At 39.2% G+C, this 27,510-nt stretch overlaps 1 protein-coding gene across 2 annotated transcripts in view; it reads right to left on the bottom strand.

The window, feature by feature from the left end:
* Positions 1–27,510, bottom strand: part of PRAG1 (PEAK1 related, kinase-activating pseudokinase 1) — a 49,123-nt gene that overhangs the window by 11,894 nt on the left and 9,719 nt on the right. For both annotated transcript variants that reach the window (XM_016133151.2, XM_016133152.2), the window contains exon 4: positions 6,915–7,072. In XM_016133151.2, the coding sequence (XP_015988637.2) occupies positions 6,915–7,072 (158 nt within the window). The remainder of the gene's footprint in view (positions 1–6,914; positions 7,073–27,510) is intronic.

A 27,510-nucleotide genomic window follows, 5' to 3' on the forward strand; every position in this document is an offset into this window, starting at 1 on the left:
GTCAATGGTGAACTTTCCAATCTGTAAGGATAGCACGGATCCTTTTAAAAAATAATTTGTACGCTCTTTTCCATAAATTACCAAAGAGAATCAAGAGGTTCTGCTTTAGTACAAAAAAATAACTCGTGTTGAGGAGGCGAGAGAAAAGGACTTCCTCCCTTGCCCTCTGTGAGTTCTCTGGCCTTCCTGGGCACTGTGAGGCTGGTGGGAGTCGGTGGCTTTGCTCAGACCTATATCCCATAACCACTTAGGCAAGCGGGACTGGGTATTAGGAGGCGTGGCCTCAAGGATGAGCAGGTGGGCTGGTTCATTTTCTTTTATTTTTTACATACCATGTGCTTGTCACCCAACAACCCCTGCATAAAGCACGTACTAATCAGCTGATTGCACTGCAGAAGAATGCTCTCCAACTACACTTTTCCCCAGTGGACATAAGGACTGTACTTACAGGAACCTCACCCAGGGAAATGTGGCCCATTGAAACATGCACTTTACCTGTCTAAGGCAGCATTATGTAGGCATACTGTAGTTTTTGTATTTGTGTGTGTGTGTATACATACATACATACATACATACATACATACATACATCATACATATAACCTAGTTCTGTAACAGGTATATCACCTTCCAACCCGAGGTATCCTTCTGAACTTATGGGTCCTCACAGCTGTTCTTCATATGTGGAATCACAGCTGGTGAAAAGACCATAATTCACTCTGATAGCCCCCAGCCACCTCAGGACCATATCTCAGCTGTTAATATTTTTAGGGCTATGCTAAAGTAGATGCCAACATGTGGCCTTCCTCAGTGAAACTGAGTTCTCCACCACAAGACAAGCAGTAGCTATCTTCTGTGGCATCAGGGGCACCCCTAAGGACCCACTCTGACTCTGTCATTTTCTTGACTCTTATGAGAGGAACCTCCTCCGAAACACGGCTGCAGGCAACATGGCAGCCCAAATGTGACTATTTGTAGCAGCTGCCACACTCTGCATTTAGAAGAGCCAAAAAGAAGAGGGAACACATATGCCTTGACACCTAAAATAGTTTCAGAATTCACAGCAAACCACTGGTTCAGAAAATTATGCCTAAAAACATCCTGAAAAACTTTGGCCAACAGCCCATATTCTCAGGACTCAGCTCCAAAGGCACATGAGATGAATTCAAATACAGGCATACCTCAGAGAGATTGTATGTTGGGCTCCAGATCACCGCAATATAGTGACTATCAAAATAAAGCAAGTCGTCATCTTCTGGCTGATGGAGGATCTAGCCTTCAATTTGTAGAAAAATGCAACACTTCTGAAGTGCAATACAGAGAAGTGTAGTAAAATAAGGTATGCCTGCCTGTGTGTCCTGGTTTTATGCTGGCGTTAGATCACTCCATTTCCAAATTCTGGCTTACAATTAGGGTATAAAAGGGGTGAGAGTGGAAAATACTTTTCTGAGCAGTTTGCCTATATCATAGTTACATCTTTGTAGGGTTTTTGTTTGTTTGTTTGTTTGTTTTTGTTTTAAATGATTTTGCATGCTAATTGAGCCACAGAGCACTAAATTCCAGTTCCTAAGTGTTCCTCTCAATTTTCAAATCTGCACTTAAAGCCAGTGGCCAGCTACAGTGTACACCTCTGCATCTCTCTAGTGGTGTGCTTCAGGGAAAAGAAAGTGTTTCTAGTGGGAAACTATGCATCACATATGGCACACTGGGTGGGATCTTAAAAAGACCCAAGGGGAAAGTATACCAGTTTGGTGCCTTTATATTTTGAAAGCAAAGAAGAGCAATCAGGATTTCCATGGTCAGGGAAAAAAAGCTTAACCCCTATGTAGAAATGCAGACCTAAAGTTCAAAAGTAGTGCTGTGAGGTTTTCCTCATTCTAGAGTCCTCTCTTCTTGCTAGGTTTTAATAGGCACTTTCATTGTTCTCTACAGCCAAAATGAGAGCTGAGCTTAAGGAGGAAGTGGTCAGTCCAGTTTTGAGCCGTATGAATGAGCACTGTTTGGCTCTCTTGGTGCATAGCTCTGCTTTCTGGTAGCAGCTGGGCCCAAGCAAGGATGGAGGCAGAGGGCAGAGTTCCATTTAAGAGTCCCCAAGCTCTAAACTTTAGCTTTCGTGTCTGATTGTTCTCCAACTTCCAGTAAGGTAAAACAAATAAAATTTTCTTTTGTTCAAAAAAATTAGAGTATTTTTTTAAATGATGATAATAGATTGTATAGCTGGAAATAGCTGCATCAATTTATCCATTCATTCAGTCAATTTTTCTTGAGAACCTACTAAATGCAAGGCATAGGGAACGAACATGGCAGATGGAGAAAACCTTGTCCATACCTTGTGGCTCATTCCATCACCTCATGTTAAAAGTGAGAACATTAAAGCCATCTGTGTAGGGACTTTGCTAGTGTCACACAGGAAATGGCAGTTTTGCTCATTTCTGCAAAACCCCTGCCCCCCGCCCCAGAAGGGTGGGGGTGAGGAAATGTTCTAGCATCACATGTAACTTTTCCTCCAAAAGTTGTGCAACCTCTTGTTTGGTCCCACAATCAGAATGGGCTCAACTCTAAATTTTTTTTTTTAAAAGCAATGAAGCATTCCTTTGAAGAGTATCCTTGCTTTTTTAACAAGGTAAAGGTGGTCTGAAATGGAAGCATTATTATTAGCATTTTATAACTGAATGGAAAATGTGGCATTTGTGAGTAGTCCCTTGGGACTACTTAATCATCCCAAGAAATAGTAATCGAGACGTGGATTCAATTTACATGCAGAAGAGAAGTACTGTCTCAGTTTGGAAAAAAGGATCACGGAAAATATTCAGTGCCTATAGCCCAAATGTGCTTCCGGAATCATGATCTTTCAATCCCTCATTATAACACAATCTTTAAGGGTTTTCTTCCAAATTAACAGTAAAATTAAAAGTTAGTTCAAAGCACTTTCACATGCTGTTGATGAAAGTACAAATTGACATTTTTAGAGGATAATCTGGTAACATTTATTTAAAATGCACATATATTTTGACACATCAATTCCACTTCTAAGAATTTATCTTACAGATACGCTCACCAAATTGTTTCAACATATGTCACAGGATCTTACTGTAAACTTGTGATGAAAATAATCTAAACATCCATTAATTAGAGGTTTAACTGATTCATACAATGAAAAATTATGCAGCATTAAAAAAATGAGGTAGTTCTAGAGGTTCAGATTTAAAAGACTTCAAGATATAAGTACAAAAATGCACAGAAATGAAGTTTATGATACTCAAAATATGGACAAAATTTTCTGAGATGATACAGAAAAAATGTTCAAAGTAGCAGTAGGAGCTGCATTTGGGGTGTCTGAAGACTTTGAGTTTTCATTTCATAGCTTTCCCTAGTTTGAATTTTTACCGTAGATATGTAATGACTTCATTGAAGTAAGTGTGTGTGTGTGTGTGTGTGTGTGTGTGTGTGTGTGTGTGTGTTTAAAATTCGGTTTGAAGGGAAATGGTTTAAACAAAGATGAAGCTTCACATTAGTGATATTGTAAGGGCTCAGGCTTCAGACAATCTTAAAAATCAGTTCTTCCTTTGGGATAGCTTCTTCATCCTTCGGTAATAGATCTCCTGGGATAGAACTCATGACTAAATCTGCCTCCATGGGAATGGGGGGGGGTGGGGTACAAACTCCAATGTAATATATTAGACCGAACCCATTAATTTAGGATCAAGTGTTTTAACAAGACTGTTTACCATTCAGAAAATACACTATTTTTAGCTAGAAAGTTTCAGATATCTTTTTCAAGGTTGCCTTTAAAAAAAAAAAATACTCTTTCTTCTTATGGATTCTCAGGTAATAAGTATCTTTTGGTTTTCTAGCTATAAAAATAAGAAAACCAACACTGCCCTGGTACATACATTCATGTGAGTTTATAGCTATGCTCACTGTATAGTTAGACCTCTTATCTAGTGTTTGTACTGACAGTTTCAATTCAACAAAACACTCTCTAATCACCTGTACCATAGGAACCTGGCATCCATAGATGCCTGCTCAACTGCTGAACTGAATTTTGTTATCCTAAATCAAAAAGGAAAATGATCTTAATGGGTCACAAGGTTTGCATATTTAAAAGTAAGCATTTAAAGCACAAGAGTCTTCTGATGGCCATTTCATTTAGCAGATCATTTCTCCTCACATGCGTCCACCCATTCGCTACAGACAAGCGTCCTTTTGGCAGCATTCATAGCTCTGTCGGGGCACGTGCACTTTGTCCCTCCCACAACAAGCATAAATGAAACAACTGCTTAGACTGATTTTTCCTGCTACCAAGTTGACTCACTGTTCAACTGAACTGCCCACATGGACAAATGGGATAACAGATGTGCTTTGATGAGTGTGAAACGTGACACAAGCATAGAGACGTAAAATTTATAATGATACAAAAATGATATTTTATAAACATAAAGTTCAAACAAACTAGTTTTTAAAGTATAACAAAGTTATAGATTTCAATTATGTTTTTCTTATAAAATTTAAAACTTTGTCACAAAACTTGAATAGCAGAATGAACTGACAATCATCCAAGAAGTTTACACAAACAACTATTTTGATATGCCCCGGAATGACTTTGTCCTCACCTCTCTGGCCAGCCTATACAGCAAATGCAAAAGGTCAATGAAATGCACCATTTTCATCAGTGATTTCCTATTGACAAAATAAATATATAGTCTAAAGGTATAGTATGATTTAATATATAACATTAGAGAGATAGATACTACATACTGGTTTAAGGAACTTCAGCTTGAACTATTTCTACCTCTCTTATTCTGATCCACCCTCAGCTTCAGTACTAGATGCCAAATAGTAAGAGATGGTATGATGGGTGACTACCTCGGGAACAAGGTAAGAGTGAGTTAGGACTTATGGGACCAAAAGATAATTGTTCGATAATAGCTCTAAAGCAAGCAGCCTTGGTTGACGATAGAAAGCCCAATGAAGGGTTTCTCACATTGCATGACCAGTGCTTCTGGATATTCTCCAGATTAATGTTAAAGAGATGTTAGAAAGGAAGAGAGAAAGAGAGAGAGTGAGAGAGCATGCCTTTGGTCTTTTGCCAATTTCAAAGCATGGTTCTGGGTACAGAGCCATACACAGGAGCAGCAGAAAGAAATGGCTTATTCTAAGGAGCCAGAGTCTAGTAACAAGATTCGTACTTTCCTATGGATCTAGGAATCCCAATTTTGAGATGCATTTCCATTGAATAACTGCTCATTGTAAAAGAACAACCATGAAAATATACTCATTTTAATTAAAAAAATGTCTAAATTAGGTGTCATCATTGTATTCATTAACTCCCTGTGGCTCCCTTTTTCCTACCTCCATAAATTGGTTTTAATAGCATTGTACAATCCAGCCTCCTGCTTCCCCTCAGCCTCAAGTCCCATTTTCCCCTCACCTGTCCACTGAAGTGTATCAGGCTGGCCTTACCTTCTTCCCAATATGCACTGCTAACCCGAGTCTTTACTCCTCCTTTATTGTTTCCGTTACCTGAGAAGTTCTCTCTCAATTTTAACCACACTTCAGACATGCACCGAGCCCCATCTTCCTTTATAAGTACCCGTGTCCTGGGCAGCCCAAGTTTTCAGTTTATTCTATCTACCCACGTGTCATGTGTTTTTATCTTATCTTCCTTGATAGACCACAAGAGATCTGAGAGCAAACATCATGACTTGCTGGTTCTGAGAAGCAAGGTGCAGAGGCAGTTAAGTCGCGTTCTCATCAATAGCAGCTGGCTGGTGACCGATGGAGGATTCCACTGTAGACTGCTCCCTGCTCCCTCAGAATTGGTCACAATCCTGACAGCGGGTCAGGGCTGACCAACCCAGGGGCTAATGGTTCATGTGCTCAGTCCAGCCCTCTATGGAATAATCTGCCTTGTGGAATTTTTGCACAATGGGATGGGAAAAGGAAAAAGATAGAAGCCCAGGAAAATCTGCAGAAAAAGAAAATCCTCTTTTGTCACATCCCACCCAAATCAAGGCTAAGATATTTCCTGTTTTTAAGTTAGAGCTATCAGAAGTTTCCCATTAGAATGCACCACATTCCGACTTAAAACGTATTTTTTGTCTTAGCAGTACACATGTTGGTGACAGTAAATTTTCAATAGAAGCCTCTACTCCAAAATTGCCTACTGAGAAAAAATTCTTCCATAGGAGTGAGAGAAGAAGCCATGCTAGCGCATGTCGAAACCTAGCACGATACGGGAGACAACACACATGCAAAGAATGAAAGGGTGAGAGCTTTTAATACTACCCATCACAACTATAGAAAACGGGAGCTCCTTTTCAGAAATACGCGCAATCAGGGCATACCTACACGTGATGCCTTTGAGCTTTATCCAGAAAATGGGATGGATGGTAGCTACTGAAACCTCTGTGCTCTTAACTCAACAAACGTTTATATAAACACCTGCTGTGTTCAAGTGTGCGCATGTGTAGACATGTGCATGTGCATGCACGCACATGAGAGACGGGAGGGAGAGAGAGGGACAAACACAGAGGGTTGGTGAGAGAGAAAACTTGCGGTTGGCATGTGCCCAACCCCCTGAAAACTAATCCTTAGGACAGAAACGGAGAGCAGAACTACACATAGATGGCTCATTACCCAAAGAATCGTCTTTCGACATGCTTTCAACTTCTGTCTCCTCTCATCTTGTTACCTGGTGGATGCACCACATATGACTAGAGAGTGCGACAGGAGATGAGGCACTCTGCCATGGATGCAACAGAGAATCAATGTCAACCGCTCTCCGGAAGAGTGTAATTCATGGGAAAAGTAGGACCAAGACAGTAGGTCCCAAATCCTGGCAGTTAAGCCAGTATATCCTGCCTTCTAGACTCGAGGGAATCTAAGCCTTCATGTCAAGGTCAAGTTGGTTACCTCCATCACTGCAGGTCCTGGAGTCCGAGGCCAGGCTGTCTGTGGAGCCCGTGGTGAAGCTGACGTGGACACCCCTGAAGGATGGGCTGAGGCTCTCTGCGGAGCCTTGGCTCACTTTCTCCAAATCAGAGCTGCTCTTGTTCATTTTTAAAAGGTGCCTGGAAAATGTAACAATAAACGATAAAAGCAATTAATTTGGTTTCTAGTCAAAAACAAGGCCAATGGACCATGAACCTACTATGGTCTTGAAACCCGACCAACACCAGCATGCTTCGAAAAAAATACTTTGGGAAGAGAGAACAGGAGCTCTTTAAAAACCTATGCACATAAATGGTAAGAGGTTTCTTGGGTATGGCAGGAGAAGTGAGTCTATTAAATACAGACAGATGCCAAAATCATGATTGAGGAAAAACTGCCTTCATATTTTGACCCTCTCTGCCACAACATCTATGTCATCTACTATATTCTATGTAACATCTCTACAAAGAAAAATTGAATATTATCATATAAGCCAATGAATGTATGGAGATATACAAAGATTGGGTAGCTTTTGCAAGATTACAGCATAAATGAATTGCAAATCAGAACTACAAACACAGGATTTCTTTTTTGCCTGGTACTCTCTTGACATAACTTGAAAGAGTCTAGGTTGTTCCTTGGAATTAAGAGGACTTTATTTAAATTTTAACCAGACATCTAGTACAATGCTCAGATATAACCATGTTAACATAATCCTTATTCCAGAACTGTGGAATGAATCTGTCCTTAAGCTTTCTATGAAATCTTTTTTTTTGCATCTCTAAGACAATATTGCCAACATATCAGGGACGGGAACACCAAGTTCAAGAACAAAGAACTTCTCCTTGGAAAGAAACAGTTCTATTATTCGGTAGAGTGTTTAGCTTATTGATTTCTCCTTCCCCTTTTTTCAAGGACTACATGAATATTCACTCTGACCTGACATTTTCACCACAATCAATCCAGCTCTGTCCCTGTTGGTGGTAACCCAGATTTATCTGAACTGATACTTCCTGATGACATTCCTGTTCCCACGACAGCAGATCTATATCTCAACATCTGCTGCAGGAAATATACAATACAATATCGATCTAGCATCAGAACTGCTTTGTTTAATGCATATGACCTTACAGTCAAGAGGGTATTGATTGTTCTTTATGTTCAACACGGACAGGCCCTGTATTGGTCTTCAAAGCCACTAAAATCTCTTGTTCACTCACAGAAAAGTTTAGAGAAAGTTTGTTTGCTACCACGAAAAGTGCTCTCTAGAAACATCTCTCTCTCCCCAACTCTGATTCTTAGAACCACCACGGATAATGTTTTAAAGCTGTTAAACGTAAGTAGGACAGTGATAGCAATATTACAACTAACAGTATTCTTTATATTTCAATGTCACTGTAGGGATCTTGGAAGTATCAGGCTACAGCAGTAGATTATCTTTCTTTTACCCTCTGGCAAAATACAGTCACAGAAAGTTTCATAAAAGAGTTTTAATCTCATCAGATCCATCAGTAATGGCTTTCCAGATGAAGCCAAGAACTGAAGTTCTGAATAATGACCACGCCTCAATCTAGGGGAGAAGTCAGCTCTATGGAAACCCAACTACTGCTCCTCCCCACCCCGCCGCAGAGTGGTCTCTGCAGTCTCTTGGTCTTCGGGCTCAGAAAATTGCCAAGGGAGAAATTCCAGCACCATAGCTGCTGAAGTGGCACAGCTCCTCATTCCACAAACATAAAAAAAACACTTGATGATGTATATAGATAAAACTAAAAAATACACAAATGTGTGTGTGAGCACACACACACACACACACACACACAATTATTTAAAGTAACAGCAAAGCGGTGAAAGAAAGAAAAGTTCTCAGGTGCCAGATGCAAAGAGGGAACACTCAGTATCCGAGCATGACAAGAAACGCTTTAACATCGCTGCATGGTAGACGTTCTTTATCAGGTTAAGGAAGTGTTTCCATTCTAAGTTTTCTAAGTGTTTTATATTTTTAAATCATTTATAGCTATTGAATTTTATTGAAGGGTTTTCTATATCTGTACAAAAATCATATCATTTTCCTCCTTTATTCTGTTAATGTGATGAGTTACATTAATAAATTAACCCATGCTTTCACATTTTGCATTAACTTAATTTACTACATATGGCTGGATTCAATTTAATATTTAAGATTTTTAATTTTACATTTAAATGGGAGGTTAGCCAATAATTTTTCTTTCCTGAATTATTCTTGTCTAGTTTTGTTATAAAGGTTAAATTAGAATTACAAAATGAATTGGGTAACTATTTCTCTTTTTCAGTGATCTTATATAGTTTGTATAAATAGGGATTGTATGTTCCTTGAAATATTTCTAAAACTTGCCTGTAAAACCATCTAGACTGGGTTACAGTATAAGTGAGATTAGTAAAAATTTGTTTCTAATACATTTGGAATCATTTTGTGGATAGAGATCCAATGAACGGAGCTCTGTCTACGGAAATTGCTATGTGACGAATGCAGTGTAGCATCAGTGATAGGAAGATAAACAGTTCGTGGTATTCATACACCAGCTATCAATAATAGGACAAAAGAAAATAAGAAGGTAGAACTATGTTTCACACCATATATAACAATGAATTTTGACAGGAAAAAAAAAATCCCCCAAGATTTAAAATTTGTTAGAAGAAAATATCAGAGAAAATCCATAAAATAAAGATAAATTTGATTGCTTTAAAACTTAAAACTTCTGTCTCATAAAAGACACTATAAAGTAATCCACACATTTGCAATCTATATACTAGATAAAGTATTAGAATATAAATATACAAGAGACAGACAAATGACCCCCATTAAAGAAAGGGCAAAAGATACAAAAAGGTAATTCACAAAAGAAAAAACATGAAAAGCCAATTAACTCATGATCAAAATTACCAGTAATCAGATTAAAGATAAAAGAAGATTTCATTTCACACCTATCAGATCAGTCTGGCAATATCAGATATTGTTAGGGATGTGGGAAAATGGGAAGTTTCTAGCACTGCTCGTGAGACTGAAGAGACTGAAGATTGGTAGAAACACACGCACGCGCGTGCTGGATAACACACTGATGAATCTTGTGAGGTTGAATATGCGTATTCCTATAATGAAGCTATTCGTTTTATATTCTATTTTTTGGTATACATTCTTGAGCAAAGATATTCAAATTTCTAGTAGTTAATGAACTGCTAAGTCAACTTAATGAGTCACGACAGTTTATTGACCAACAGTTTATTTAAAAAAAAATAGAACAGACCAGAAATATGAAAATATATATTAGGGATTGTGAAACTTTTGTTTCAGGGGAGTATGTGTATGTGTGTTGGATCATGATATTAAACATGTTTTTTTATGGGTATTGATTTTAAAAAGGTTAAAAATCATTGCTTTAGAATAGGGGTCAACAAACTTTTCCTTAAAGGGCTACATGGTAAATATTTAGGGTCATGGGTCATATAATCTCTGTTGTAACTACTCAACTCTGCTGTTGAAGCAGGAAAGCTTCCATAGATAATGTATAAATGATTGGGTATGTTTTCCAAGAAAATTTTATTTATAAATACAAATAGCTGGCCTGTGGGTTATCAATTATCAATTCCTGATCTAGAATAGCCTTGTTCAACGGACATATAATGCAAGTCATATATATATATATATATATATATATATATATATATAATTTTAAATTTTTTAGTAGCCAAATTATAGGTAAAATTATTTTATTATATATTTTAACAAAATATATTGAAACATTGTCATTTCAACATACAATGAACATAAAAATTATTAATGAGATAATTTATATTTTTTTCATCTTAAGTCTTCAAAATATGGTATATATTTTACATTTATAGCACATGGCAATTTAGACCAGCCATATTTTAAGCTGGTGACTACTGTACCAAACAGTGCAAATCTGGAGAAACTCTCAGACATGAACACAGATGTTCAAAGCATTACTAACAGCAAAAACAACATTTTAAACAGTCCAATGTCCATCAGTAAAAGAATAGAGACATCGCTGTATATAGCATTGCTTATTATATAGCATTCAAAAACAAATGAACTTGATTTTAATGTACCTATGTGAAAAAGATTCTTCAAATGAATATAAAAGTATACCTTGTAAAAGACTCATGTACGGTATATCAAGTGGTGTCAATTACAGAAACCATTATACACATTTTAAAACATAATGATCTATATATATTTTGTATATCAACTATACATAGTAAAATGGAAATAATATTCATTAACTTTAAGATCGTGATTACTTTGGGTAGCACGGGGAAATGGAAAAGGCAATTAGATAAGGAGAGGTCTTCCACTGTACCTATAATATTTTATTTTTTAAAAACCTTAAAAAAATGGCAAAATGTTAATACTTGAAAAATCTTAGGGAGATACATAAATGCCAGAAATTATTTCTGTATGTTTTTTTCATTGTATGTTTGAAATATTTGATAAACTGAAAACGAACATTTCTAGAAAGAAAATCACTACGGCTTGAATGAGCCCAGGACGGCCCCTCCAGTTGACCTGCTGTTGAGCTTTTGAAAGGCACAGAACAAAAGTGATGACCCAGCAGGATTTCCATCAGGCCTGCAGAGGACAGGACAGCTCAGTGAGAGTTGGTTCCATCACAGAATAGCCTCGTAGATGGAGAAAGTTATTTCTCAGACTGAACAACTCTTCTGAGACTCTGAAGGTTAATTCTTCTGCATCTAGTCACTGTGAGGGAGAAGTCACAGCTTTGAAAACTCACCAAGTGAATGCAGACAAAATCAGAGTACTCCTCCTGTGACTGCAGGATAAATTCTCCGTGTGTGTGTGTGTGCGCGCAGAGAAGTGGGGAGACTCTTAAAGCAGACCCTGGTAAATGTTATTACCCAAGCCCAAATTTCATGTTTTCATGGCTTCTGGGAACATTATTGCTGTTTCTCTACTAAAAAGGCTCAAAAAACAGAGGTTCCCACCAGGTACCTAAAATCCAATAGGCATTTGGAACGCTCAGGTATAAATGAAGAGAGAAGGGGGCGTCACTTTCTCTAATAACAAAATCTTGGGAGTGATGACTCTTTCACGAGCTGTGTCAAAAATCTTCCACTCTAGAAAACTGCGTAATCTGTACTCCTAGAGAATTGCCACTTTAATTAGGGAATGAGCAAAATATCAGATTTTAAAATAAAAGGCTTGCCATCAAAGCAGAGACTTACAACTTATTTTTGTGTCTTCAGACTGTGTGTGCGATAGATTTCTTAAAAGTGCATGGAAAGGGCTTAATGTTCCAATGGCGACTCTTCTGGGCCCTAACAGATTATTCTGTCAGACCTAAAGCCAAATGATAATTCGATGCGCGCAACAACACACAACAAGACTACAATTATTTTTTTACGGGCACCTTTCCCTCATGAATGATAATTTGATTTGTCCTTCATAAAACCAATGCAAACCATCTATGAGATGAAATTTGAAGCCACGTCATTTAAGGAAGTGGCTTCAATGAGCCAAAACCACACTCTCTGGTCTTTCCTCTTTGGGTGGTGAATAACATTTTTATCAGCTACAGCGAGAGCAAGCCCCACACAGATGTCTTTGCTCACGCAGTGTGATAAACGACTCGTTCTTGTTCAGACTTCCTTTCCTGCCTCCCCCTGTTGATTAGGCACAGTCACAAGAGAGTAGGGCGACATACATGGCCAGTGGCACAGCGTCTTTTGAGACTCAGAGCCCTGCAGCTGCTGCCCAGTGTTTTAGAATGGCTTTTCCCCTCATTGTCCTTAGAGAAAGAAGCCTTGCCAGAGTTTTCTCCATACTGTATTGGTATAAAGCTAGAAAAAATAATCCAGGCGGAAGAGCCATCTGCCAGACTTCCTCATTTGTAGGAAGAAACCTCTTCTAAAAATACCCCTGAGCTTTCACAATGTCCGAAATTCTTAATGGACGCTGAGCCCCAACGTGTGGCAGAGACTATATGTCAAACTTTACATGGCTGCTAGAATCCTCACACCACAGTATAATTTCAAGTGTTACTGAGTTAAATTTTCATTTTTGCCACCCTCACTTTTGTTAAGTTCACATGCATTTGGTTGAATGCTTTTTCCCCTCTGGAGAAAAATACAGGAAAATTCAAATAATGCCAGCATGCAGTTTTAGATTACCTCTCTAGACCTGGTACACATCCATATCACCATGTCTCTGGGTTGGTCGAATTCACTGCTAAGTTTAGTGATGGCTCAGAGAAGACCTTTGAGGTAGCTCTCAAAGTACAAACAGGTTTAAAAAATTCTATATACATTTAAAACATTACTAAGAAGTGAAAACAGAATGGTTTTAAATGCAAATAAATCAAGTCATACCTAAATCAAAGAATGAGAAACTCTTACCATCCTAGACTCCAGCCCTTAGTGCCGTCCTCATCAGCACGGCCTCCCAGAGCCCTGTGACAGGCTGGGCCAGTGACTGCAGGGGTCTCGTGGAGCAGCCCTGAGGATGGAGCGCCAGTTTCAGAGGCAGCAGGAGTGCCTTGTCAGCCTGCTGTGAATCACCCGCTCAGAGCTCTCCGTTTCCCTTCAGTTCCTCTCTGACTTTTCTATAAAATGCATTTCCTGTAAAAGTACAGGAAAGTAGAGACGGATCTGCCTCTGTGACCTGCAGCTTTCAGTCTCCAATTGTCTTATTGGGCTTCATCATTAGAAGCAATTTAAATACCCTCTAAAATACATTAAGTTTCACCTCATTTATTCTCTACTATTTAGCCACACCTTAAAGTCAAAATCCTTAAATGATTCAAACTGAAAAACCAGGTCTGCTCGGTGAATAAGAACACTCAATTTTTAGCATATCTTATGCCTGAATTACTTGCAGTGCGTCCCCCCCATCCTGTCTGCCCTGAATACCATTCCCAGCAAACAAACATTGACTACCTACTGTGTGCTGAGCACTGTGTTAAGTGTTGGGGACATGATAGCGGATAGAGCTGAAACCACCCCTTATTTGTCAAGCTCCTCGAAAAAAAGTATACGGAGGGTTCAATCCACATCTTCAGAAAAGATTTGCATCCAGACTCAAAATCTTTCTAAAATACTGCTCTCATGACGATGGCTGACTCTGAAGAGTCCTACACAGAGATCCTATAAGGACTCTCAACCTCGGCCACCACACTGATCAACTCAGATCTCCCACGGTGACAGAAACACACATTCCAGCTTTCCTTTGACAATCTCGATGTCTATATTTCCCTCCACTGTCTATACATTACAGCACATATTAGTATACTATTTCCCTCATAAATCCTTCGCTCTAATTAAGCTGGTCTCTCATTGTCCCTAAAGCACCCTGTGTTCCCCTCTTCTACCAACACTGACTCGGAGGAAACAATCCTCTGTCTCCTTCAAAACTTTTCCACCCTCAAGAAGCAGCCTTGGTATCACTTACCTAAAAATCCCTCCCAAACCGTTTCAGTCTTCTCTGACTTGGCTGTCCCCTCTGGAACTCACACAGAACCGAGTCTGATCCACATCACTATTTGGTTATAATCCTGGTTAGATTATTCTAATTGTTTCATGTGAAATAGGCTTGTTTCTACCCCCAAATTATAACTGTTTGAGGAGCTGTGTCACAGTCAGGACAGGTTGGAACACAGAGTAATTATTAAATACTTCTTGATTAAGTTTATCTGCCTCTGTTTCAATAACGCAGTGGCATCTGGGAGGATAAACGTTTCCTTTAAGAAAAGAATTACACTTGCCCGGCAAAACTTGCAAAAGGCAGGAACATTGAGCACACAACCCTCAGGAAAGCTGGATTCAATAGATGATTCTCTCCCATAACTACATAATACAATGGTCCCAAAATATCCTGAATTTGCACAAATCTACTAGTTTCTGCAGTGTTGTTATTGTTGTTGTTTTCCAGGATACGAGATGAGAAAGGCAGATAACTAAGTTGGGAAGGTTTTTGTCACTTTTATCTTTGGTGCTCTTAGATGAAGATGCGTTGGTGCTCTTAGATGGGATTACTTAGCAAGTGTCTCAGGGCCGCCTGAAAGTACTAAGTCCCTTCTGCTCTGGGAGCATGTTTTCTCCACTGATCTATTAGCATGCACAAAGATAGGAAGTCAGTTTCAGTTTTTGGTCAAATGACCTTTAAGGTGCAGGCCTGTTAATTTGCATTTGGAGTTAATGCACTAGTAACTGTGGGGCTCTATAAGCTGAAAAGCCCTTTGGTTCAACCTGAAGATAAATGCACTTTGCATTCGGTGGAAACCATTTAAAAACAGGAACAGAGCCATACTTATTTTTAAAGATAAGGACACACACGTTTAGGTTACTAGTTGATTTTGGTCAAGGATAAAAATACTTAAACTGGTCAAATGGAAATTGGTAAGCATTTATGCTGACTATATATACAGATACACTTTGGCATTGAGAGGTATCAATAATTTTAAAAGATGACCTGTCAGATCTCAGAAAATGAATCCTTTATTTGTGACCCCAGTCTTCATGGTTGTGTACTTTCCTAAAGCAGCTCGGGGCCGCCTGGGGCAGGGGTGAGGATGGCAGATGTTCGGAATTACCTGGCATGAAGAGGTTTCAGCTAAGGCTGAGGACGGGGAGAAGCAGCTGTTGAGGAGCAGGTAACAGAGTGCTGAGAGCCCAGGAGCTTTGGCCCCATCACCCAGGCCACCACACTTTCATTTCCAATACAATCACCAAAGAACCTGAGTCCCCGACTCCTGGCCCAGAAAGTCAAGGAGGAAGCTTTTACATCTGTTCACACAATGGGCAGATGGTTAGAGAGGATGAAAAGGGAGATGAATAACAAATGGAAGTAAAGACTGACTAACTGCAATCCACAGAGGGCCACCTCCCACCAGCTGCCTGGTCCACAGGCCAGCACTGTGTGGGAGAACCCTGAGGAGCCTGTGGGAAGAAGAGTCGTGCAAGCATTTGAGTGACTTCCCAGTTGGATTTCAGAGTCACCTAGGAAGGCCAGGGATGCAGTGGTTAAGAGCATGATACCGGGGTTCCACTGCTTGGGTTTGGGTCTTGGCTGTACTGCTTACTGGCTGCAGGCCCTGGAAAAGGCTCTTAATCTCTTTGTGCTTCAGATTCCTATCTATAAAACAGGGATAACAATAATACTTACCTCATGAGGCTGTTAGGAAGATTCAATGAGTTAATATTTAATTAGCGCTGCAAACAGCACCAGGTACATAGAAAGTGTTAGTTATTCAGGAAACTGAATGTGGATGGATGGATGGATGGATGGATGAGGAGAGAGAAAGTAAAGCAGAGACACAGAAAGGCAGAGACAGAGAGAGAACTTCAGCAGCCTCCAGTAAACCCAGTAATTCTTTTTGCTACCTGCATAGAAACAGAAAACAGCAGATAGGCTAGAGGTTTCAGTCTCTCTTGATACCTCTATTTTTATTATGGTACTTTAAAGAGACTCAAAGAAGAAAGTCAATTGGCGTGATGATGCTTTGATGATCTGCATTATTCTAAAATAACTCAGAAGAGTTGATTTGTCCATCAAACAGACCTCATTTTGATAATTTTCAGTGTAACCCCAGGTTCAGGGGCTGACATACTCTTCAGAGAACCAGGTTGCTTAGCTCCATTATGTGAAGAACCTCTTTTATTGCATTAGCCTGCCTCCCACCACAGAAAAAGAATCTCCCATGGTTCCTTCCCTCTTCACACCCCCTCCCCATTCACCCCACCCTCACCCAGAGAACTCTGGTGATTGATTAAACCAAAACAGTGGTGAGTTGTTATTCACCAACTTGGGAATTGTCGCTGTTCCAGCTGACCTATTCCTGTTGCAATCCATCCACCAAGATGATCTGTGCTTGACCACAATCTTTTTGCTTCTAAACTATTGGTTTTGGCAATCTTGCCTTCAGAATTTGATCTCTCTCCTTCATTTGATTCAGCAAATGCTTCAAGTCCACTTTGTTGACCCAGATCTTGAGCCCATCTATTTGGCTTAAGAAATTTGTGTGTATTTATATTAGAGTTCATTCCTGGCTTGGGAGATTCAGGCTATTTGTAACAAAGTTACTAGGATGATCTACTTTTCCACTCCTACCCTGGTCCAGCCTGTTGCTCAGTAAGGATGAGCTTCCCTTCCTGCTCTCAGGTCAATTCTTCAGGACTCACTTACCTGCGCCTCAACAGCTCCACCACCCTGTCCTGAGCCTTAGCCAAAACTTCCCCACCCTATGTAACAGTTCTAGTCATCCAATTCCAACATGGGGCAGGGGCTCCTCACACTATCAGTTCTTAGACTGGGTATCATACTATTCAGCTCAACTCTGACACTATCTACTGAAGACAGCATTAGATTCCACAGGTTAAGGGCTTAGTCCCATAAGATTGCCTTTTGTCGCAGATGCCAGTCTCAAGTCCAGGATGTCATCTGGCTGACTGGTCATAGATTGGAGGTTCCAATGATCCCTTCCTTGGGTTTGGATAATATGCTAGAGCAGCACGCAGAGCTCAAAGAAATATTTTACTTAAAAGAACAGCCAGATAGGAGATGCATAGGGAGGAATTGCTGGAAGGGCGCAGAGCTTCCATGCCTTCTCTGAGTGTGTCATTACCCACACTTCCACGTGTTTGTCAACCTACAAGCTCTCCAAACCATGCCTTTTTGGGTTTTCATGAAGGCTTCATCACATAAGCACGACTCATTAAATCATTGGCCATTGGTCATTGATTCTACCTCCAGTCCTACTCCTCCAGAAGGTTAGAGGGTGGGACTCAAAGTTCCAGCCGTCTAATCACAATGGTTGTTCCCCTGGCAATGAGTTCTGTCTTTAGGTGGGTTCCAAAAATCACCTCATTCACATATAATAAGAGACACATTTATGGCTCTTAGGAAATTCAGCACTTAGGGAATTCCAAGGCTTCTAGAAGCTCTGTGCCAGAACTGGGAAGACCAAATATATATTTCTTATTATAAATCGCAGTATCGCATTTGGTAATTTCAAACACCTTCCATCTTTACTCTTGCACCAGGCAGCCCAGTGCTTCTCTAGGAAAGTCCATAGCCATGCAGACTGGGGTCACAATTAGTTTGTGCCTTTAAGTAGCTCTTGGGGCTCCCTAGCAATCCTTGCACTTGACCTTGCATTTTCCAAAGCAGTTATTCCAAACATTCAACATTTTTCTTGATATTCTTAATTCTTGCCTCTTTCAAGTAAATCCTCTATGTTTCCATGGTTCATGGTTCACAGTCTCTCTTCATGTTCATATTTAGTTTTAATGCAGAGAAGATGAGATAATCATATGCCTCAATTAATCATGCATTTTCAATTTGATCTGCATTATTTTAGTTTTTCCCTTTGTCCCCATCTTGAATTTTTAACTTTTTCAATCTCTCAAAGCCAGGTACTCGCACTATATTTTCTTGGATTTATACCCTTGGATTTATCTTTAAAAAAGATATGTTATTTTATATGTTTTAAATTTATATTAATTACATTATGTTACATATCTTGTTCTGTTTCTTAGTTATTTTACTGAATACTAGTTTAAGGTCCATCCATGCTTCTGTATACACATCCATAACTTCTGATTGCTATTAAGTAGTTCATTTTATACTCACTACATTTTACTTTTCTGTTTCCCTAGAGATGCATATCTGGGTTTGCCTCCACTGCCTGTTACTGTGAACAATGCTGTAATGATCTTCATTGTACATGTCCTCTCATTGACCTGTGCGTGTGTTTCTCTCAGACATACACTCAGGAATAGAGATTGTGGGGGGCATGATGTATCCTTATATTTAATTTTACTGGATAATTCACATCAGCTCCACTTATACAATATTTAGTGATTAAATGACAGTCAAAATCAAGAAAGTCTCAGACTCTGAACTATATGAAGAATGTCTTTCATTATTTTTCTCTACTTTTAGAGAAAACATGAACAAGCACTGAAAGTAAGCTAAGAAAGAGGACTGAAGGGCTGGATACAGGATTCACTGTACAGGCAATTTCCCCATTTCAGGTTTGGAGAGGACATGGATATAGAGAAGACGTTTTGAGAGATCTGAAAGGAGGTCACCAAGTATATATAACAGATCAGGAATATTCCTGTCCTGGTTTCTCATACTTTCTCCTAGGGAAACATGCTCTTTCCCCAAGTCGAGCATCTCTACAAAAAAGATGGCCTAAGCAGTCATCAGTCAAGAACGTTTGAAAAATTATATATACTAGGTATTATGAAAACAATAGTTTTGTTTTTATTTCTCAAATTTAAATGTATATTATAATATTTATTTCTATTTTTAAACTATTCCTCCCAAAAATTCTTCCTGCTCCTTACTCCCTCTCCCCAATCTGTACAGGCAATTTGGGGCATAAAAAGGCAGTGCTAGAAGCCAAAGAGGGTAAGGTTAAGTGAACATGCATTATTTAACAAGATTTAAGGACTGAAGAAGTAAATTTAAAGTCTTATTAAAGAGAAATAAGACTTAAATAATGGATAATAGACTTATTGGTAACTGTTATTTACTAAGATAATGAGTTCCAAAACTTCATAAAATATTCATAATCTCCCATTAAAATTCATGAAATATTCATATTCCTTATTAAGAGGAAATAAAACATTTTGGCATTACAGTCTGAAATTTGAAGCTGTAATCAAAGAGGATGATCATCTTCTGCCAAACACTTTGCCGAGGGCCACCTGGGCTGGACAGACCCCAGATTTCCTCCCAGGTATGGAACTCTTAAATTAGTATAGAGAGCCAGTCATTAACCACCACCGATGATTTTGCATTATAGATGATAAACTTTATATTCTAAAGCTGTTGGCAAATAGCCAGCACAGGTGTTTGCACTCCACTCTTGCATAACCTGCACACAGTACTGACTGATCGCGGCAAGCTTTCCTGCACTTGGCACATGGCCTCACGGTTTTCCACATGGAGCTCCAGATTGCCACTCCAATTGACTGGAATTGGTGTGGAGGAGGTAACCTCACCGCCCTCATGGTTCAGGAATATGCAGTCACAAAATCTTACTTTTGAACTGCATATATCAGTAAGAATTACTTTAAGTGACACCCCTACTGATTTTAAATTTCCAAAGACTTTTCTTCCATTTCTTCCTAATTTTCAAGATCATATTACTTAATAATGTCAATTTATCTCAACTATTCTTGCATTTGTCCACCGTAGCTGTAGCATGGAGCTTCTGAAGAGCAGAAGACATTCTTAAGTGCTTTCTACAATTCGGGAACACACAGCGGAAACACCGTCCATTATCTGCCTAAGCTTTAGACTTTAGGAAAGTTTTTATGGCATGCGCATTAGTGGGCATGAAATGGCTAAATACCAAAACCACTAGGAAGTCAGGGGGATTATTTGATAGTGCTAGGCACTAAAATTAGCTGGACAGTAAAATATCTGAGTAAAAAGGGAAGGACTTTTTTAAAGTAACTTTTGATTTGGAAGTTCCACTTCTCCCTCACTAAAGAACAGTTGTTTACGTAAGTCAGCCTTTTAAAGAAGCAAGGAGAAAAAGCCATCTGGGGCATTAAATAAAAGCTAATTGAAGCAGGGAATTTTACAGATTTGTATGAAAACCACATGAACACCCTTAACGCCCAACATTTTTAGAGATTTGCCCACAAGTCAATAAAGAAATAATGAGCAATTTCAGCACAGAGGATGAAGACTCTGATCTTAAACTCTGAAAGTCACTAGCTGCACAAAGGGCTGCTGAATATTCTTTGTAGTTGGTCTATCAACCCTGACGGAAAGAAAATGCCAGTCTTCTCATGAGCACAACAACGATCCCCAAACAGAAACAGATTACTTGTGCCACAAATAGAGAAACTTTCTCACCAATTGGTGAGTTCCAAACCCAAAAAGTAGGTTGGCCGTTCTAGGAACAAAGTCTCTCTCATCACCCGATGGACGAAAGGGGTTTGATCACATGGCCTCTGCATGTGTTTTCCAACCTGCCTCAAAAACATGGAAAATCCATTCTCGGAGAAGCAAAACCACACCCTTGAATTCCTTGCAACTCACTGGTGGGGGGAAAAAAAACATCCTTAGGTGATTACTACCTGAAGGGAACATTGTGTGTCAAGAGAGGGCTGGCTCCACACACCTGCTCAGCTTTAAAAAAATATATATATATATATAGCAGAGTAAGGAAGCCCAGTAGCAAAAGTGAAATGTACAATCATTAGGTAGTAATTAATCCATGAAAGGATGCACTGTGCCCAAATGGAGTTTGCCCGCTTTGAAGCATTAATAATTATTAACCTCAGCTTCTTTAACCCAAGGTGACAATGTTCCACTGAGTAAGGGTAGCCACAGAATTACAATAGCGTATCCAGTGAAAAATCTGTAGTTCATTCTTAACTTTTTTTTTTTCTAATTCAGTAATCCTTTATTAAGTACCTACTGTAAACCATGCATGGCACTAAGATATCGTGTGGGAAAGTCAAAGAAAAATGTATGAAACATGGTCCCTGTTCACCAAGGGGTTTACAAATTCTTCAAGAGAAACAACCATGGATCCAATTTAATACGATGCAGGACACACTGTGTTAATCACCAAAACAGAGGAATGAACAGAGCGCAGTGGAGCATCGTGGAGACCTGGGTTTCAGAAAGAAACTTTGATACAAATATTTAAAGCTATTGTTACTTTCTTTGACATTTCTTGATGTGCAGAGCATAGACTCAGTTGATTTTGGAAAAACTGAAATAAACAGACCGGTCTCTGCCTACAATTGTCTATTTAACAAAAGTTTCTTGAGCATCTACTTTGTGCCAGGCACCAAACAGGATATTACGGAATTACAGACGGCTAAACATGCTCTTTATCTTTAAGGGGCACTTGGCTCTTTTTTTTTCTTTAGTAAATGGTTATCTATATGACTGTACTAAGCTTGATCTTGATCTTGGATCAGGTCAAAAGATAATTAAAGGAAGGAATAGTCCTGGGCATCGAGCTGAGTAATGATACTAAACAGAACAGAGAATGTGGTGAGAATCCAGATGCTACGATAACCAGTCTCATCAAAGGGAATCAAAGCAGGGGTGAGCCTTTGTTAGTCATATTGCATATCTGCTAATTTAATCACACCAACCCTCAGGGGCCTTAAAGGGCAGTCACTGGCTTTTTAGCATCTTGCATAGAGTGTAGCAGAAAGTGGGCAATTAGTAGATATTGATGAATTAAAGAACCTCTAATCCATAGCCTGAGCCATGGATACATGTTCAAAAATGGGGAGAATGCCATAAATATTTTATATAGACTAGTGATTAACTCAGTGACTTTTTTAAAATGTGCAGAATAAAAAGGTAGGTATTAATTTTAATTCTCAGTGCTGTGGCATCATGAGATAGGCAATGTTTTCACACTCTACCACAAACTCATGGGAAAAAGTGAACAATTAATTTGCTCGGGGCATGAAACAATATAAATTTGCATTATTGATACATGTACTTTGTTCTGTTTGCCAAATTCTGAGTATGGCAGTGGGCGGGGGGTGGGAAGAGAGGGATCCTCCCCATGAAGTATTTCCAGTATTCATTCTTCACTGGGCCAACTCGACCTCCTCTGACTTATTTCAGTTTTGTCAAAAAGGATAAACATACCCAGAGAAGATTCTTTAAATACATATAGTGCTTTCTAACAAAGCCAGACTTTCAAAATGCTCCATGGAAAAGCCCATTATGCATCGAGACTGGGATTTCCTAATAAACTGCTGTCATCCCTCTGTAATCCACCACAGTGGAAAGTGCCTCAAGAATAAAGCTTTAATAGGATTGGATATGGGGTCTAGAGGCAAATACACATCTCGCTCATTCTACTCCCATCCTCAGGGCTCATGCTGGGAGACCATGTTACTGAGAGACCACACAATTAAGTTGTTTTGATTCCTCTAATTAGCATAGTGGCTATTTCTGTGGACAGAAGGAAGCTGCATCTGTGACACTGTCCCCGCCTGCCTGCTAAGAAGCAACATGGGAAGGGAAAATGAAGAATGACCAAAAGCCCAAGGCCAGCCTCCATCTCTAGTCCCAAGAATCCCCACAGAGGGGGAGAATGTAGTTAAGTGGTGGCTGAAAATTACAATTAGCATGAGTGATGACTACAAAACAGAGATATCTCTTACTTTCTCAGGGAAACTTTGCTTTTTTTGATCTGTCTCATGAGGACCAGACTGTTTGAAACTGAAACCGTACAAACTTGTCTTATTTCTCATTCACTTGTCTTCCACTAATTCCACCTCCCAGTTCAGTCCTATCTTCCTAATTTGGGGGTTCATTGTGAAATGTTTGTCTGTACTAATCAGATGACTCTCCCTCAACTGACCTTGCCACTCAAAAGCTCTAAGTCATTTAAAACCAGGTTTGCATTTGCAAAGAAATACAAGGCGGAAATAAATTTGATTCTTTTGCACCTTAATTATTTTCCCCGACACTGCTGCTTCCATTAAATTGCCTTAAGTCTTGACTATGACATTTAAACTAAGAAGTCCACACTTCCTTCTTGCAGTTTTTAGTTTCCTAACTAGCAGTACTAGTCATCTCTCACCTTCTAACTCTGCCCTAAATTGGAGCAGCGGGGATCCCAAAACTTGGTGGGGTCCATGGGTCTAAAGCAGTGTGAGCTTGGGTGTGCAGGAGGTTGCCTTGGCAACAGCAGGTACAGAATTTTCCCCAGGCTCTGCCTCCTCTGCCATGAGGCGGGCTGGGCACACGCTTTGACACCACAAAAGCTCTGTCAGCACACTGGATGAGCATTGAGAGCCTTCGTCCTACGTGGCATTATAGCGAGAGGTCTCTCAGGAACTCTAATGGGAGTTTACAGAGGACAATACCTCAAACAGACAGGTAAGCAATTGCCAAACATTCAAAACAAGACCACAGGAAAGCCAAGGCATTCTCAACATCTATTTTTTTTCCCTCCAAGTGAGAGTCAGTTTTGTATAGCAGAACCGTAGGCAAACCAGAAAATCATTTTCTGTTCTTCCATAATGGCCCTAGAAAGCAGTGGATCTAAGTTTAAGTTAAAAAAGTAGTACTGTCCTGAATGAAACGACCCTTTCTCTAGAGTTCAGAGTGAACATAATACATAAGACCCCTTATCTTTATTCGAAGGTGAGGTTAATCCTTAGAAACAGGACCCACTTAAAGGAAGGCTAACGTGAACACATTACATGACGTTAACCTTGTATATCCCTCAAAGACCTTCTAACATTTTACCATTTTGGAAAATTTTATAAGTAATCTAAACAAAATCGTTAAGGGCAAGTAAATTAAACAAATATAAGCAGGATAAAAAGGTTTTAGGTAAATTTTTTAGTTTCCCCAAATCTTTTCAGTAACCTGAAACCTTAAAGTTTTGCTAAGTTTAAACTAAAAAATGGAAATTTATTAAATATCTAGATCATTTCCAAATAAGGTAAAATACTGAAATATTGATTACTGAACATTGTCTTTTGTCTACTTTTGGCTTCCTTTTAGAAAGAAATTAAAGATATTTGGGTCTAATATGAACTTATTTTGTGTCATGCTGAGTTTTCTACGAAAAAGAACATTTCTAGAAATTATAAGAAGTATTTATAAGTCTACTAATCCACAAAATGCTAATGTAAAAGACAGTTCATAATTGCTTACTTCTTAGTTTTCACAAGAAATTAAAGGTTTTTAAGGGTTAAGAATTCTAATATGTAATTAAAGTTACTAGAAATAATAAGGGCAACAACTCTGTATGCAAGGAGAGTAGAATATGTGTTTTTGGTGTAACTAGTCTTCTTGATATTAAAAGAGCTGAATTTTGCTCAGAACTATGTAACCTTCTATACTTGCGTATGACACCTTTAAATGTCATTTTGGTTGAATGGATAACTATGTATTGTTTCATGGTAACTTATGATCCTATTTGACTGAATGTTTTAAAATCTTTTGATATTTTGAACAAACTTCCCCAAACCAAGTTTTAAATAAAGTCTTTCTCACTTTGAACTAACTTTGGATTTTCTAGGGTGCTCCAAGAAGATCTTAAAAGATTCGTTTTCTTTTCTCAAAAAAAAAAAAAAAAAGGAGATGTTAAACTAATTAGGCTCATCTGATATGATATGAAAATTACTGTCAAATAAGTAATACTAAGCTTTATTTATGTCATGTTAGTGTAAACGTATGTTATGGTGTTCTAGAAATTACATGCAATTCCTAAAGTCTGGTGTGTTCTGGTATAATGTTATAAAATGTTGCATGTTACAGGAATGACTAAATTTCCTTATCAATGCCATTATAATGAACTCTCATCAGATCTTTAACGATGGGCATTTTTAAGACTTTTGTCATTTACAATTACTGTTTTACCCTGATGCTTCACCGAAGTGTTCCTGCAAACTGCTTTATCTGCAAGGAGATTCATGGAGGGGAATTTCAAGGGCAGCTTCCTGATACCTTTGAGATTGTGGAGCAGAGCTGACTTGGAATTTCCAAAACTAATAAAAGGAAAAAAAGAAAAAGCCGATTCGAAAAGGGCAAGAATTAAAAACATGGGTTGAATGAACTGAGGAGGATGGCTATGATTTTCATGCAAATACTAGACTAGGAAGAGAAGTAGCCAACATTGACGTAGATTGTTTCTGCCCAAGATGCCACTTCCTACTTTAGCTAAACATGAAATCCTTCTTTCTTTTCTTTCTTTCCTTTACTCTAGCATTGGCCAAGGTAAAAGACAATGCCATCACCTGTATCTTCCAGGCCATTGCTAAGGGGGGCAACCTCTGAAATTTAGAAAAAAAAATTATTTCGGGCTAGGAGGAAACTTAACTGACCCCTGGCTTGAAGAGCCAAAAGCAACAACTCCTGCAAATGACTCCATTGGCAATTCTACCTTAGTGGACTTGGTTTGTTCCCGACAGGATTTACCTTTATCTGTGGTAGTTATCGTTCTCCTTGGGCCTATGAATGCCTGGATGGCTAGCGAATAGCTGGAAAATGCTTATTAGGTTATCAAACTCTGCCCCTAACTGTTCTATAAGGGACCTACCAGGAGGCATTCATAATTCAAGATTAGCTCCCTTCGACAGATCTCTACTTCCGTGGTTAAGAATGAATACCAATGAGGCTATAACCGGGAACTTCTCTCTAGCCCTTGAAAATATTGCAGGAATTCGCAATAGCTGCACAGCAAAAATCCTTAAACTCTCTGGCCAAAGTTGTTCGTGATAACAGGATTATTTTTTAGCTGAGCAAGGAAGTGTCTGTTCTGTGGCCAACACTGCCTGCTATACCCAAATTTACACTTCTGGGGAACCTGAAACTTAGCATAAAAAGATCACTGAGCAAGCCAGGGTCTTTCTTTGACTGTTTTAGGTCTTGGGGACCCTGGCTTCAAAGTGCCCTCCAAACATTAGGACTTATTCTGCTTGTAGTTATCACAGTAATCTCTCTGGTGCACTGTATTCTCTCATAAGCTTTGAATGATGTTCACTGGCACTAATCACCAAGCAAATAATCTCTCTAACATTGGAATGTCAAAAAAGAAACACGGAAATGACCAACTAAAAAACCAGAAGTGGTAACCTGTGAATAACACAGAGATTCAGCAAAAAAGCAGGATCAACAAAAGTTTCAAAAACTATAGAGTGGTAGCTGAGAGTGGCACTAATGCCTTAAATTTTGACTACATCTCTCAGTTAGGCTGTGGGTTTGATCAAAAGTGGGAAACTGTTAAAAAGAAACAATAGGCTCCAAATGGAGTCACTTCTGCTAAGCTCCACCGAGATTTAATACCTAATATAACTGCTGTTTCAGCCTTTCCCAGGGACGGAATTTTAAACCAGTCTGGAATTTCCCGGCCAACCCTAGTGAGGTAATCTGCCTGATAAGACCCCCTGCCTTCCCCTTGCCTGCCTTGTCCCACCCTGTTTCTGCTTATAAAAGCCTTCCATTTTGTACAGCTCCTGGAATACCTTTCTGGTTACTGGATGGGATGCTGCCCAATTCATGAATCATTTAATAAGACCAATTAAACCTTTAACTTTACTTGGTTGAATGTCTTTTTTTTTTTTTAAATTTAACACATTACTATGGTGACTGGGGTTTCCTCAAGCCCTATGATTCTTAAATGAGAAAGTTTTAGTTCTTTATCCAAGGCTCAGGTGGTGTTTCTGGGATTGGGCCAGGCTTGTTCCTACAAAATGTGGGTGTCCCTGCCACAGTCAACAGCTTTTGCCTACATAATAACTAACCTCACCATTGGATTCTGTTCATGTCATGTGAGCCTTTTGATAATGTGTAGTTATAAAAGTATGGTTATTATCCATTTTAGAGAGAAGTAACTTGGAGACTCAGTTACAGTGAGAGGCTTGTTCAAGATCGACTAAGCCCATCAGTGATACAGATACAATATACGCTTGATTTTCTAATGCCGAAGCCTGTGTTTCTCATTAACCCACCCAGGCCTGTGGCAGACAGGTACCATGTGCACCTTTGACTCTCATGCCCTGCTCACTTCCTGTGCCCGCTGATGCACCCTCTGTGTTTAGGGGC

Source organism: Rousettus aegyptiacus, unplaced genomic scaffold, assembly GCF_014176215.1.
Source record: "Rousettus aegyptiacus isolate mRouAeg1 unplaced genomic scaffold, mRouAeg1.p scaffold_m13_p_11, whole genome shotgun sequence".
NCBI classification, from domain to species: Eukaryota; Metazoa; Chordata; class Mammalia; order Chiroptera; family Pteropodidae; genus Rousettus; species Rousettus aegyptiacus.